The following is a 16,723-nucleotide window of genomic DNA, read 5'->3' on the forward strand; positions in this document are numbered from 1 at the left end:
CTTTTGGATAATTTGCGAGGTTATTTCTTATACTTTTGCAGACTGCTCTTCCTACTCAGCAAGACAAAAAAATCCGTACAAATAAATTTAATAAAATACAACACTTTAAAATACACATTCTTAGTTGTTTTGCATTGTAAAACGCTTTTATTCACTTTCGGCACTTCAGACAATGGCACTGATGACGAGCATATTTGCAATTAATAGTATAATAAACCTTTGTTTGAAATCAAAATATTAGCATCAAAAGCAAAATATTTTATAAATCTGTCACGTATTGTAATGAAGAGTGCCATAAGGCCAAAGCCTCCTACATTCTTCGGTGTTACTAAAAAGTATCGACTATTTTTCCATAGCTAAGCCACTGGTCTGCATTTGATATGCAGTTATCGTTTTCACATTGACCAACAGCAGAGTGAAATATTTTAGTTATGGATGATGAAGTGCATTAATTGAGTATATGCATCACAAAAGCAAAACGTTTCATATACAAGAGTCGCATGCATATCATCAGAACTTTAAATATAGCAATAACGTGCATCCGGTGTGCAGCGCTACATGCATCCAATACATTTGGGCGTTATCTTTCATTTACTTTTTCAAATGTAATACAATATCATCAAAACTAAATTTTGGAAAACATCTTTTGTGTTTTGTTGCTAAGATGGCCAGAGTGCAGTTGCCAATATATATCTGCAATTTAAGGTACAATTGTCTCTTCAACACAGTCTTGTTACGTCTCGTTAACTATCTTGTTAACTTTCTTGTTAACCTTCTTGGTAACTATCTTGTTAACTTTCTTGTCAGCTATCTTGTTAACTTTCTTGTTAACTTTCTTGTCAACTTTCTTGTCAGCTATCTTGTTAACTATCTAGTTAACTTTCTTGTTTAATCAGGTCAACTAGCATTTAAACAACTAATTTCACCCATTCAAATAGATACAGTTAGTAGATTGCGACAAAGACACTGTAATATTTCAAATATAGACAAACGACAAAAGCGTTTAGATCATCTGAAAGAGATCGTAATAACATTGCATTGATGACTTAAATGATTTACTTTGTACTGGTGAAAATTATTTGTACAATTAATCGTTTTAATCATTGTGTTTTTCAAAGAATTTCATTAATTTCAAATCTAAATTCAATTTTAAATTTTTACAATGATATAGTGGACATGATAACCCAATACACTGCTTGATCTATTTTCAGCAAATACAAAGACTATAAGCTTGGAGATAAATAAACTATAGCTTTAGAGGTTATTTTACTCTCAAATCTTAAAACAAGCAGGGAATCTATTAGCTTTTGATTTAAAACTTGAGAAAATTATAACGTTTTGATAGAAACATTTTATTTTTCGCAGACAACTGTCTCCAATGATATATTTGATATCATTGTTTACCATAACCACAATCTTATGCCGACTTCCTCTAGCAAAAAAACTTAAATTGCGACGTATGTTTGCATGACATATGTAAATAATATCGTGTTTACAGACTTTGGTCTTCTGCAAGAACCTATCACGATTTTCACTATGTACATATGCATGCATTTAAACTTAAATTGTGACGTATGTTTGCATGACATATGTAAATAATATCGTGTTTACAGACTTTGGTCTTCTGCAGGAACCTATCACGATGTTCACTATGTACATATGCATGCATTTAAATACAAAAATATCACTAAAATTATGAAATACAACCAACATCAGAGTTGTCTGAGAGTGAGTTTGGCTGATGAGGATACTTCAAGAATATAAATGGACGCTCACAATGCGGTTGAAATGTCGTAGGAATAATGTGATATGATCCGGGGGGTACATCAGACATCTTGAGGACGTTGAACCCAGTCCTAAATGTATGTATGAGAAGATAATATGAAAATGTATACAAAGGGAAGTTAACTCTTTGAAGCGAGCTCCGTCTGCCTAAGTAAATTGCATTCCATACTTTCTCTCCACACGCAGAGCTTTAACAAGATTTGAATGTCATGACTACAGATTTTCATATAGTAATAATTACAGATTGTACATCAACTCCACATTACTTGTTAAATAATCTGACTCTAAGTCTTTTTAAAAATGTATCAAACATGGTTTTACACAAACTAAAACTTCAGTCAACTGTACGTACCTGTATGAATCAACAGTTTTTCTAAAACTGGGAGAGCCACCAGATGAACGTAGAGATATAACAGTAAAACCAACAGCATATTGCCTTGGGTAGAAAAAATTTCAAAGTTATACGTACAGCATATCAGCATTAAATTAGTAAAATCCCAGTTACAATCATAAATATACCATCAGTATGGACATGATGGTGTTTTTTATTAGGTTAAAAGTAAAAATTGCTATTTCCAATAAGCACTTTCCCATTATGCTCTGTAAAATGTATACGAGATTGTTTAGAGGCGGACTGGCCTGTTAGAGCATCGGGAAACTTCTCGGTGCGCCCATGTCATGTGTGGTGTGCTCTTTCACACTCTCCTTTTCGAGTAATTTATAAAGAGAAAAATGATAAAACTATTTTTAAGTGTAACACGTGAAAGGTAATGTAGCTATAACGACTAAAGTCTAAAGCAATTTGCACCTTTCTATAATTTTTTGAGTTTGCATGTATGGAATGTGTTGGTCAACACTGTTGTGTAAACAGTAGCTCAAAATGATATTCATAGAGAAAAAAATGACAAACTTTATGTAACGATTGGTAAAAGATCTGGCCGGTTACATATTATTTATTCAAGAATAAGTACTGAGTTAAGGTTTCTATTGCTCATCAGTGATTGTAAACTTTCTATGAGCTTATTTACTTTCATGTTTTCAATATAAAACTAGCTACTAAACAATTGTGGGTCGTTTTCGTGACTCAACCTGGGCGTACAGAATTTAGACAATCTATTTATCTTGTACCAATGTCCAACGGCTCTTCTACTAGCTCTAGTAGTAGTAATGTAGATCGTTCAATGTGAACAACCGTAGAATTAAGACGAGAAAAGAAACTGTGAAAATCAAAAGGCAAAAGTGACATTAAGTTACTCTCTTGACCTGGAAGTCAAACAGCGTTTGTTTGTAGTGTAAATAGTGTATGATGCATCAGAAGCGGACATTTTTCAAATAAAAACAAGAGTATGTTGGTTAGAATAGTCAAAAGATAAAAAAACATTATTTGTGTATAGTTTGATAATGTCAGGCACGCGTAAACAGGTTAATTGAAATTGTAGAAGTATAGAGTTCTTAGAGTTTCTTGAAGAAAATTCACCAAGTTATTAGCGAACATTTTGCTGCAACAAATATCCAACAAATAAACTTACGTCAAGCGTTACTTTCAAGTTTGTGATTTGGACTTGCCTAGTGCTTGGTACATAGAGCTCTCATGAAAAAACGGATGTAAAAAAATCTTACATGTAACGAGACCATTTAACACGAGACCATTTAACTAAAACAGTGATAAATAATAACGTTAGAATCAAGGCATAGGCAGGAAATGCAAAAAAATTCGACACTCGATGTGGATATTCGATAACAAGCAAAAGAAACTGAGTCGAAGCAAGTCATTGAGCACAAAGTCGGACGCATTCAACGATTTAATCATAAAAAAAAAACAACCAATCGATTATCCGCAGTAACAAACAGTATGTCATTATGATATATGAAATAACCACATTCCACTACAACTAGCAGCCGATATACAAATTCTATTTAAACATTACATGATATACGTGGCTAAATTGACAATAATTCTGGAGATCACGTGAAGTTCATATGAAACATTAAACATAATAATAAACTTCAACTTCATCAGGTGTAAAGTAGCGTGAACCTGCAAGAAGAGCTCTGGTGTTACTACTCCTATATCTGTAACCAGATGGAGGACGATAGGTGTTTCCTAAGTTGGTGTAGGAATTTCTGTTTTTGTTTGCGTTGTTTGCGATGTAAATATCATGCGCTCCAAAAGTGGGACCATAGCTAGGGTTAGTATAAATGGCCTGATCGCTGTAACGATAAACTGGCGATCTAAATGGACTTAAATTGTCTTTGTTACGAAGTGAGAAAATGTAATTACTGGAACTTGTTCGATAACCACTTGAACCTGTAAAAACAAATAAATTACTTAACTTATTAATTTTAAACTATAGTAGTTATAAAACCTATTTTTGTAACTATTTCCGTTGCAACTTGAGCATTTGATATTTCTGCTTCCAATCGAATGTAACCGATTCATAAAATTTCACCACAAGAACCACACATTTAACTTCAATGCAATTTACCCACCTCCATGTATGATTAGTAAAAAGTCTTAAAACAAAGACAAATCATTTGCATTGCAAAAGAAAGCAAAATACTGATTTAAGTGTTTACGGAGTCACAGCACAATAACCGATTGCATGATTGTTCTCACATCTCAGTCTCACATTTCCATAATTTTTCGAAGATTTTACAAATTTAACCACTTCATGGCCATTGCATGAACATACATTGAATTATTGAAAAACTTACCACCCCAACTTATCGTTGAATATCCACCAAAGATGTATTTACCAACTTTAACTAAAGTTATAGTTTTTCCTCGATTGTCACATCTTGAGTGGAAAATTCTTGAATTCCATCCATCAAAAGTGGCTCTCCAACAACATTTCATATTACTGAATGAAAACCATTGCTTTAATTGTATTAGGAAGTTTTTTGGTTCTCCTTTTAGAATTACTGAAGTTGAAATTTCACCTATGAAATATTGTTTGTAAATATTTCAGAAATATTGTGCACAGAAAATTGTAATTTTAAGATGTAATTGTAATTGTAATTACACACATGTACATCACTTTGCCCTTCAATTGCGCATTGAGTGATTGAGAAGCAAAGAGATGTTTGGAAGGGGAGGGAGACAAGACTGTGTCCGATTTCGTACATTCAAGTTTGCCACAATAATATGGTTAAACATCCAATAAAAGTATGTTTTAACATCAAATTTACAAGATATAACACGATATTTAAACGATATAACACAACCTATTCCACGACAAGTCGAAATATACTCCTAATCGTAAAGTTTTCTACTAATGGTTTAAAGTGTCACTTTAAAAAACAAGCTATTTGGAAACTTGTAAATAAACTAGTCAACAACTAATTACAAATCAATGTTCATTGCTTGTTTCCTATGAATGCTGATAATTGACAAATGTGTACGTCTTCAATTTGCTACTGTCGTTCTGAGATGGTTCTTTATCAGTTTGAACTGGCTAAAAGTCCTTTCGAAGCCAGCAGTAGTTATTGGAAAACTAATGGAAATTCTAGCGACTTTAAGAAGTTCAGAAAATATCATTTCCATTTGCAAATTTTGTTGCCCATTTTGCTCTCAGAGATCAAAAGTAAAAAAGCAGAAACCACTGGAAAGCGTAATTCATGTGCAATACGCATAAAGGAACTCTTTGATGTAATTTCATCAGTATGGAAAAATTCATACAAAACTTGAGATGCCAGAACGTGGATAAATGGGGGAATAAATATTTATACATTCATAGTTGCAGCTCGTAAAAAACAATTGATATCAAAACAATGTAATCAGGCAAAACGCCCACATATGAATATTAGCTCCCCCCAATTATTGACGTCACGGTGTCCCTGTGTAAAATTATAAACTAATTGTACACAATGTTGAAAAGATATGGTTGAGCAAACGAGAGAAAGCAAAAAAATTCGTGGGAGAAATGCTCCTGTATGCCCCCCCATGGCCTTGCCACTGGTCATGTAACAAGTTAATACTTGAATAAACGTGTGGATATTAAATGTATCGCTTAAAGGAACGACTTAGATCTCGCAGGCATTTAAGCTGTAGAAAGCCTAGGGTGTAATATTTGGTGGCTAAAATCATACTACACAAAATTATTCCATAAAAAATGAAACAATTCAATAGAGCTTCAATGATTGAAAGAAATACTTACGAGAAACGAGGGAAAACACCAAACGAAATTTGCTGTCCAAAGTTTTATTTAAATAGTCTACTTCACTTTCAAGCTTTGATACATCTTTGTCTAGCATCTTTAGAACCTGAACAATAAAACATTATCATGGAAAGTTATGAAAAAGAATGAAAGAGTGTATCATTCATGCAGAATCATATTTTCAAAACTCTTAAAATTTTACTTTCATTTCTTTTACTAAGCATAACATTGCCGAAGTATTCAAATAGCATTAAAATCATTTACCTTTTCTCGTCAGCCAATGTTTTAACTGCTTATTTCCTTGGACATAAAGTTTCTCTTTATCTTCACGATAAATAATCATCCCTTCAATTTTTGGAATCTTCTTTGCAGTTTCATTATCTGGTACAACAATCATCTATTTAAATCAAGAAATCAATTTGAAAATGCATTATAAAACACAAATTGAATTCATAAGAGGTATAAAAGAAGTGATGAAGTTACGCATTTACTCCTTGATAAAGTAAAGGTTTCTCTTTTTCACAGCGACCCTAAAAATGTAAAATTTGCTATTTGTAGCTATGGATGATTCTACAATTGTTAAGCTTGATATAATTATTCAATGTTATAATGTATTTTGAATAAAATATTGATCAATGAGTGATCAGCTCTTGCAAAAACATCCTTTTATAATATCATAAAAAATTAAAAAGCATTGAGACTAATTAAAAATTTCTACATAAGACTGAGAAAAGGGGCTATACATTTTCTTTTCCAATTTTTAACATACTTATTTTACATAGGAGCTAGAGGTAATTTAAGAAATACTGATATCGCAGAATTGTCGCATTTTTTGTGTAGCAGCAAATTTCAAAACGTTAATTAAAAATTATTCATCATCAGTTTGAATAACTGTATAAAACATACTTTTGTTGGGAGTTCATTGTCCCCAATGATTTTGTACCACACGAAAGCGCCATTTTCCATCACTTTATAATCCATACACTTATTCCATATTTTCTTGGGAATACGTGAACGAACCCAAAACCATGTATAAACATTTTTTGTAATATTTCCACCATTTTTTGCCTGACAATTATTATAACAATAGTTCTTCTTGCCATTTTTTGGACCATAACATCCACAGCACTACATAACGTGATTTGGTATGATATTAAATATATTGCATGTATCTCAGACAAAGTCTTATATTATAGTTACATGATCAATAATAATCAACATAAACAATCAAAGATAAATAAAGAATAAGTTTTTAACTATTTGGTAATGGAAAAATATTTAAAAGTGAATTTTTTTCATTTGATTAGTTAATTTTAATCTGTGCTATAAGGAGTTTAATATAGAAGAGTTGTGACTAAAAAATTTGTACAGTAAGCATATTTCATGAAACATTCATTGTTTTGGCAAGCTTTTTTGTCGAATTATGAATTCATGCTTTGGAACAATGTTTTAATTTCAAAAAAACTTAAGAAACGTCAAGCGTGAAGGAAAAATTGTTCTTAATGTTTTTTTAGCGTGTCATGGCATTATATTTCGACAAAGCGAGTAAAAAGCTGGTGGAGGATGAGGGGAAGTCAGAATGCATTGCCATAGTAATATTTAAAATTCAAAGTACTTTAAAAATCATCCTGTTTTTTCAATTTTTGGTTCTAAAATATTTTTCAGATATTTTTAACAAAATGCATTGTTGCATTACGGTATTTCGACGTCAAATTATCTACTGTAGTGTTTTGTGACTTACCTTGGGTCCACTACTAAAAAAACTTTGAACATTTTACACGGTGCAGATAGAAATAATTACAAATTATTGCAGTTCATGCCTATTGTTTGACACTTTAAAGAACGAATGCTCGATTTTCTGTATTTTTAAAAAGAAACTGCAAAATAAAAACATAAAAACTGCCAAGATAAGTAAGCAAAAATAAACAAAACTAAACAACCTTTCCGCTGTCACAGCCAACCAATGCCGTCGCTCCAAAATCTATACCAGAAATGTTATCTTTTGCACTGTAGCTATATTAATTATTAAATAATGTTAAGAAATAAAAACCTTTACGTCAAAATCACTATCTTCACAAAGTTCTATAAGGCTATTTAATAACATTAAAGGCTACTAAGTCTTCCCAATGTCATTCTACTAAAGTAAGATTCAATAGAGATTCATCTCCTCAATCACTGAAGGTTATTGTGTCATTTATTCGTGTTAAAATTAAAGTTAAATCCCGCAGGTGATAACGTGATAAAATTTTTATATCACAAAAATAGAATAAAGAGAAGAACATAAACTTCAATTGACAAATTTTCTTACTCATTTTTATTTTCATTCTCTGAAAAATGATAATATCATCCGCTAATCTGCACGTTTCAATAATAATCATTTACTAAGCTGATAAATGTTGTGTATGTGAATTCTTGTGAATAACAAAAGTACTGCAGAATGAAAAATTTCAATTTCTCACCTAAATGATCCAGAATAGTCAGTTTGAAATGAAACTTTGTCATGAAAAGCAAATCCTCGACGACAGGGTTTAGTCAAGCAATAATTCATATTTGCCTGCAAATGGACAAAAGTATTAAGACTAGTATTGACATTCACATGTTAATAAATCATTCAAAAGACTCACCCATCCAAATTTCATTTTTTCATTGTAAGCCAATCCAAATTTAGAGCAGCGAAAACTTGTTGTTACAACATTTCCAGTAATAAGATCTTTCACTAACTTAACGTCACCAATTCCTGCTGAAGTTCCCCCACATCCCCCTGTCTTAGATAACATCAAATTTTTCAATTTTCTTGCACTCTTGAATCTGTAATACCTTCATTAAATACGATTTTATTAAAAATAAACTTTATTAAAAATAAAAAACTATTGATGATGAAACGATTCATTGCGATACAAGTTAGAGGTTCAAATTTTACCAATGAGCCTTTGTTGCCTTAAAATCATCTTTAGTGGCCATTTGTACTCTAAAATCAACCATCGGAGCGTCTCCTAATGAACTTATCCAATGAGGTTTACCAGATGGTTCCACTGTCTTGCTGTTAGATGGTACTGTCCATGTAACGGACGAATTTTTCCGACCAATCAACATGAACCCACCACCATCAGTCATCATATCACAATAAACCTTTTTATGAAAATAATCTCATTGAAATATAAAAAATATTCATGACCACAGCCGACAAAATGTTTGAAAACTTTATTTATAAATAAGTGAAAAAAACTAGACAAGTAGATTTTGATTGTGAAAAATTACTATTACTTGGAAAAATGACTTTAAAAAATACTTTATGTTTCTACATCATCTGTCAACATCGCACTGAAGTTTAGTTTACCTTTTTCGGTTTCTTTTCTCCAAGTGTTATCCAGTAAAATCCGTTTTTCGCTTTTGGATCTTTATCCAATATTGTTGAGCAGTCGTATACTGGGCTGAAAAACTCTCCTGGAGAACTAGAACCTAATAAATAATAGTGTATAATTTATGCATCATTTTGTTGACCTTAAAGCAGCGACTCAAAGTTTGGAAAGCTATAACTACCGTCCAATGTTCTCCATCTAAACACGCCGTTAACTTTTGAACATATCAAGATTTTAGGTTCGTTCTGTCGATCACGAACCAACGATATCTCTCCACTGCTATTTTTTAAACATGGTCCTGGGTTGTTTCCTTTAATTACCTTGATTTTCTAAAGAGAATTTCAACAAAATTTTGGATTTTTCTACTTAACTTTTCTTTGTAGTGCAATGAAGACAATATATGTCATTTTCCCATTCTCATTTCAATATACATTACATTAGGAAAAAATCAAATAGATGTACGTGAAAAATTGTCACTGTAGAATCCTAATTGTTACCGAAGACTGAGATTTTTCTGAGATTCCAAGTAGAATTACGAGAAGAAGATACGGGCTCTTCATTTTTTTCTTCTTTATGAAATGCCGTTATGAAGTTTTTGTGTGCTCTGCGATTGCACCTTCCTTTTTTGTTACCTTCCAAGCTGAAACGGAAATCGTCATAACAAAAATGTTATGACATTCATGTCCACAAACATTGATTTTTGTATGCTGAGACAAATAATTATTATTAAGCAGGTATAGTGTAATTATACGATTATTTAAAATAAAGATAGAGCAACCAAGATGTTAGAACTTAAAATAAACTGGATACAAGGTATTTACAATTGAATATAATTGTGATTTGTGAAGTTGATGTCAGCGAACTTATTTATCACAAATATTAATCTGCAGACAATAACTATAAACAATAACGTCAATAAAAGTAAATTTAAATACGACCATTTTAATTTTGGGAAGTATGTGAATCATCGCATTGTGAATTTGTACAAGTTTTAAACTTTCCATGATATTTAGTTTGTATTTGCAATATATGGGTATGTAAAGTTTTTGCACATATTTTTAATGATATCGTTTCGATCAAGCAATCAAGACATAAGCCAAACTGCAAAAAGAAAACCTTTTAGCATGCAATTAATCGAGGAAACCAGTTCTTTGTGAAAAATACATCATTGTCTACAGTGTTTGTACACTTACAACAGAGCACTACAACAGCAAGTTCCTCATTTACATGTACTCAACTAAATGCTTGAATATTTAATGAGAAAAATGACATCTTTTAGTGGCTTCAGCATTTCTCTCATCAAATCATGACGAATAAAAAATTTTTACGCCGTATTCAGTTTTCTGTGGCGATGTGATATTTCATAAAAAATGGTAAGAGATATCAGGTTAATTGTAAAAGTGATATGTTTGTTCAATATATATTCCATGCATTAAGATGTAGTTAATATGTTTTAATTTTTGTCATGCTTAGTATAAATGTCTAGCACTCAGACATTTTTGAAAATGCACGAAGAGAAATATGCATAATAACTTATTTTTTCAGCATTCGACCGTCCCGACAACTCTTTAGCATGCAGTTAATCAAGGGAAGCAGTTCTTCATAAAAACTGCTTTGTTGTTTAAAGTAGGGACCTATAGGGTAGGTCAAAATAAGTTACAGAAGCTCATTTTAAATTCGTCAGCCGTTTTTAACAACGCTGTTGGTTAAATATTGCCAAAGAATATTTAACACTAAAATTCTCCCAATAGGATTCACTCCAAAGTATTATAAACTGGAAATATATTTTCAGTAATGTTTTTGACTTACCCCAGATCAGCCACTCTACTTTGTACATCGACATCAGAGCCTCCACAACAATAAGTGTTTCATTTACATGTACTTAAATGCTCAATGCACGTTTAAAGACAAAATTTCATTGATTATGTTAATTCCTCTGTGTTTGAAAATGTCTGGGTACAAGACGTTTATATTAAACATGGCAAAAATTTAAGCACATTATCTCATAATTTACACAATAAGTTGTTTTTATGGAATTTATCCAACAATTCAAAGATCATTTCAAAGCATTCTAAATTTATATTTCAGTCTTACCCTGCCAATGAAGTTGTATATAATAGAAACCACGTTTTAATTCAAATATTCCCTAAAATAATATTTTTTGACCGACAGAAAAACACAAGCAATACTGAGCATATTAAATTACCATGCTGTCACAAAGTCAATTTATGACAGAAACAAAATTACAGATACTTTATTCTAGGTGATTAAAGTGCACAGCTCAAATTATTTGCAGTTTCACTGTCAAATTCACATCCTTTTGGTAAATTTTCTAGTTTATCTTTAACAGAGTTCAGCTTATTAGCGTTTTAACATTTACAACAAAAATTAATCATGTAGTCTCAAGTTGTCTAAATGTTCATTGACTATCGAAAATAGAAAATAGGTATCATTTTTAATATTCATTAAAAATATGTCAGAAACCTTTTTGTTTCATCTCGTTTTTCAACATTGAGATTCTGTAACGCTCATTGCAACGATTCTATAACTAATGGTTAGCAATCGTAAGTCTTCAACTCTTTGGTAAGTATAAAAATATCTTTATCAGACGTAACTTGACCAGTTATGATTTGAAAAAGTCAATTTTAACTCAGCATTAACCGTGCACACATACTCATATTTTGGTGTGTTTGACACAAGATATGTCTGAAGAGTAATTTTCCCTTCTTTCCTATCTGTCACTCACTTTTCCCTTAGATGACAAGCTCCTTTTGTTTCACATGCAAATAAGTCATAATCCTAGGTAATGTCACTTTTCATATTTGTACCGACATCGCCGTTAAAACTGGTTTGGCAAAGTGTTACAAAGTTCTCACAAAGTTTACCAAGCTCTTCTTCGAATTTGTTGTTTTTCTTATACGTCCATGGATACAGTCAAACAACCACAAACTTCACACAAAAACACAATAAGACAATTATGATAAAGTTGCTATATTGGTATTAATACATATTTCATTTTATATAGACATTTCTATTACATGTTACAAGACGCAAAGCTATACCTGCAAAGCTGCTTAGCCAAATATTTCGTGAAAATGAAGCTTCCCAATAGAAAGCCTTTTTGAATGAACAGGTTTATAACAATGGAAATAAAACATTGATTCATTGTTTCGAATTCAGTTTCTCCAGTCCTTACACGTATACAATCCGTTTACTTTTGGACTAAGGTCACTTAAGCTATAGAAGAACGATTTCATCACATCTTCTTCATCAATTTCCAATGTGCATTATAAATTTAAATAAATATTCTTTCATCTTTTTTAAATTACATGCAAATAATTAGGAAACTATGAATACATAACTTTACGTTAAGGAAATACAACTAAATTCTCGGCAAGAAAGGCTATTTTCAAAACGGTTTTAATGAAGATAATTTTTCTTCGTCATGTAATCTATATTACACAACAATATAGTCAGATTTTTTTGAGCAAGTTAAATGATGCACAATATTATTGTGTGATAGTAACGGTACTTCCATTTCACAATCTCATCAATTTTCTCATTTTTTATAATCATAGCTACTCTTTATTTAATACGATCATTTCCAGTAGTTATGAGGAGATTTTAAAGCCTTAGAGTGAAGATAAAAATGTGAAAGATTTCAGCGAGAAAATAAAAAAGAGACAAAACAGAATTTCGATGAAAGATAATTATGATAAAAGTAATCAAGACGACATTTAATTACATCTACAAAATCTACTTTAACATTACATCATAGCTACATTTCTGAATTGATAATTATGAAGATCACGTGAAGTTCACGTGAAACGTTAAACATAATAATAAACTTCAACTTCATCAGATGTAAAATAATATGAACCTGCAAGAAGGGCTTGGGTGTTACTACTGCCGTATCTGTAACCAGATGGAGGACGATAGGTGTGTCCAAAATAGGTGTGGGAATTTTTGTTTTTGTTTGCGTTGTTTGCTATGTAGAGGTCATGTCCTCCTCCAAACGTTGGTCCATAGCCAGGGTTAGTATAAATGGCGTTGTTGCTGTAACGATAAACTGGTGATCTAAATGGACTCAAATTGTCTTTGTTACGAAGTGAGAAAATGTAATTACTGGAACTTGTTCGATAACTTCCACTTGAACCTATAAATATAAACAAGCATAGAAAATTAAGCTCATTCGATATCTTCTCTCGAAGCTCATTAGCAAAATTTTACGAAATTGCAGCACAAGAACTGAATTCCTTATTGCTCTCACTTCAACTTCACATTTTCCATTAACCAATACAAAATTTGAGAGAAAGTCAAAATTAGTGCTGGGCGAAACGTTTTGAACCGATAAGACTCACATCACACGAACGTCGCGCTAGGTTGAAGGAGGTAACGCTGATCAATGCGAGGCAATTTCTTTATCAGGTTACTCAGGAGTAATAAAGGAATATTATTTCATATTTATTAAGAAAAAACCCGTAGTTGTGGGCTGCTTGTAGTTCCTTCAGAAGCGGAGTGATTCACAAAGCTTTGACGTGATTGGTTACTTTAAAAAACACATTGTTCGATTGGTCAATTCGAAGCAGGAAGTTAAGAGTTTCAAAGAGTTTCTTTGAGGAACCTACATGGCTAGATCAATTGATAAACGTGAGCTAATTTGTTGATCAAAATTTTTTGAAAGGCTTCTATTGCCGCGACTCACGGTGACTGTAAGATGTCACATTTTAAGTACTAAAAACGTAATCTCGTATCATGTCCATTCGTGTAACGAAAAATTGAAATTAAAGAAAAAATTTTGGTTTCGTTTTGACAAAAAATTTTCAATGTTTTGAAATTTAATGCATAAAATTTCGGTGCACAGCACTAATAAACCACTAACCACATTGCATAAACACACCGAATGATTTTAAAACTTACCTCCCCATTGATACGTTGAATATCCACCGAAGATGTATTTCCCAACTTTAACTAAAGTTATTGTTTTTCCTTGATTATCACATCTTGAGTGGAAAATTCTTGAATTCCATCCATCATAAGTGGCTCTCCAACAACGAGTGAGTTTATTAAATAAAAACCAAGTCTTTAACAGTTTCAAAAATCTTTCTGGTTCCCGTCTGAGTATCTTTGAGGCTGAGATATCATCTAAATGTTGACTATTCAGTTTATGTTTGTTTGTGACATAAGAAAGTGACTTAATTTATTGTTAATCTATGCTTTTCAATGCGAATTGCTATTATCTTATGCTTAAACTCGTGATTTCACAATTTCAAGTCTTTCTGTGATTTTAAGTTAAATATTACCCTTTCTTTAAATCAAAATTCAAAGTCATCAATTCTATATATTTTACAGATAATGAATACGTACAAGAAAGGAATGAGGAAACAAAAGTAACGTTGATGGTTTTGATTTCATTCTCGAGCTTAGAAATATCTTTTAGAATCTGCAAAATAAATAATTTTAAATAAGCCGGCAAATGTAACGTACTCACATAGATGTATAGCCAACTGCTAAAGTTTAATGATTTTTTTGCATTTTCTCAAACCTCTTTGTGATTCATAAAACATTTTAAGATCTTTTACCTTTTTTTCTTCAGCCAATGCCTTTAGTTGTTTATCTTCTTGGACATAAAGTTTATTTTTATCTTTACGATAAACCATCATTCCTTCAATATTTGGAACTTTTTTCATATTGATATTATCTGGTACAACAATCATCTGTTAAAGTAAAGAGTTACTGTGAGTAAATGAAGATTAACATCATTTAAACAAGGCTCGCAGATAAATATTTTCACGTTTAAACACTCAAAAAACAAACGTGTTCATACACATAAACCACGCTCAATTAGGATATAAATTTTACAAATGATCTTGTATTTTTGTTTCACATCAAATTACTTACTCCTTCATAAAACAGCGGTTTATCTTTTGTACAACGACCCTGCAAATGTATAAGGAAAGTTTAATATAGTTCTGCAAGATATTAGCTAATTGAAATACCAATATATTTAATTCTTCCGCAATTTCAATGTTGTCTTCTCTCTTCGATAACATCAAAAATTCATCAATTTATGACAAGTATTACACAAACTACATACTTTCACAGGTACTTCATTACTACCCAGTAACTTGTACCAAACAGCAGTTCCATTTTCAATAACTTTGTAATCCATACAATTCCTCCATTTTCTTGTAAGAATACGAGAGCGCACCCAAAACCAAGTATAAACATTTTTCTTAATTGTTCCACCATTCTTTGCCTCACATTCTTTGTAACAATAATTTTTTATACCATTCTTAGGACCATAACAACCACAGCACTATAAAAAAGTAAAAACGTTAAACAATGAATAGCCTGTTTTTTCATTTTAGACTAAATTTTGCGAATGAAGCCTACACTTCTGAAATACGCATTCATTATATTCAGAATACGTGTATAGCAGAAATAGAGTAGTTGACATTCCTTATGAGCATCAGCTTACTATACTTAATGAAGCATTAAATCCAAAATACATTCAACTGATACGTTTGGCACCGAATACATAGCTAATAAGAAATATCTAAGCAATTAAACATTTCTTATGAGCATTTAAAGTCTATGAATATATAGCATATATAGAAAATATACAGCATGCAAAGTTATAAAGGATGATCAATGAAAAAAAACATTTAGCTACATAGCCTTAAGGGTATTCTTAACACAAAATAACTTATACAGAGTAAAATAAAAACCTTTTCGTTGTCACAGCCAACCAATGCTGTTGCCCCAAAATTTATACCAAAATTTGATTTGTCGTACTGTAGCTAAAGTTTGAACAATGTATACGTTAATTTTAATTAGTTCACTGTTTTTCATAACATTTAAATTTACAATGATTTCAAACTAATTCCATTTCATTGAAGCAGGTTCTTATTTTCTACTTTTAGTTTTTAGTACTTTTTAAGTCTTTCCGTGAGTTAGTTTTTGAATTTTTGCTGCTTAATAAATAACAAAACAACACTGTAGCTATATTAGTTCTGTAGGTACAATATATCCTCTGAGCTTCTGAAAGTCAACAATTATAGTTGTACAAAATGTGTAAATGTTAATTTGCAATACCACTGATGTTGTTACCTGAATGCTCCAGAATAGTCAGTTTGAAATGGATGTTTGAGATGAAAAGCAAATCCCTTGCGGCAGGGTCTGCTTAAACAAATATTCATTTTTGCCTACAAAAGAAAAAGAACAGAAATCACACCACCATATTCTAGAAGTTCATATATCATTGATATGAACCCAACAATTGAATCATTCTCTTCATACCCATCCAAACTGTGTTCTTTTATTGTGTGCCAATCCAAATTTTGAGCAACGAAAACTTGTTGTCACAACTTTATCAATGATTAAATCTTTCACAAACGAAACGTCACCAATTCCAGGTGA

General features: G+C 31.5%; 1 protein-coding gene and 2 long non-coding RNA genes across 3 annotated transcripts in view; all 3 read right to left on the reverse strand.

The window, feature by feature from the left end:
- Positions 1–1,573: 1,573 nt before the first annotated feature.
- LOC124433986 lies at positions 1,574–2,550 on the reverse strand. Its single transcript, XR_006944668.1, has 2 exons — positions 2,138–2,550; positions 1,574–1,856 (listed from the first exon to the last, which is right to left on the reverse strand). It is a non-coding gene; the product is annotated as an uncharacterized LOC124433986 (long non-coding RNA).
- Positions 2,551–3,569: 1,019 nt separating this feature from the next.
- LOC124433918 overlaps positions 3,570–16,723 on the reverse strand; it is a 42,620-nt gene continuing 29,466 nt past the window's right edge. The window contains exons 12-13 of the mRNA XM_046983779.1: positions 14,222–14,446; positions 3,570–4,093 (exon numbers count right to left, since the gene is read on the reverse strand). Of these exons, the coding sequence (XP_046839735.1) occupies positions 3,774–4,093; positions 14,222–14,446 (545 nt within the window). The 3' untranslated portion in view covers positions 3,570–3,773. The remainder of the gene's footprint in view (positions 4,094–14,221; positions 14,447–16,723) is intronic.
- LOC124434002 lies at positions 16,082–16,699 on the reverse strand. The gene is made up of 3 exons (XR_006944670.1): positions 16,604–16,699; positions 16,415–16,509; positions 16,082–16,104 (listed from the first exon to the last, which is right to left on the reverse strand). It is a non-coding gene; the product is annotated as an uncharacterized LOC124434002 (long non-coding RNA).

This window comes from Xenia sp. Carnegie-2017, unplaced genomic scaffold, assembly GCF_021976095.1.
Source record: "Xenia sp. Carnegie-2017 unplaced genomic scaffold, XeniaSp_v1 HiC_scaffold_1, whole genome shotgun sequence".
Classification (NCBI taxonomy): Eukaryota; Metazoa; Cnidaria; class Anthozoa; order Malacalcyonacea; family Xeniidae; genus Xenia; species Xenia sp. Carnegie-2017.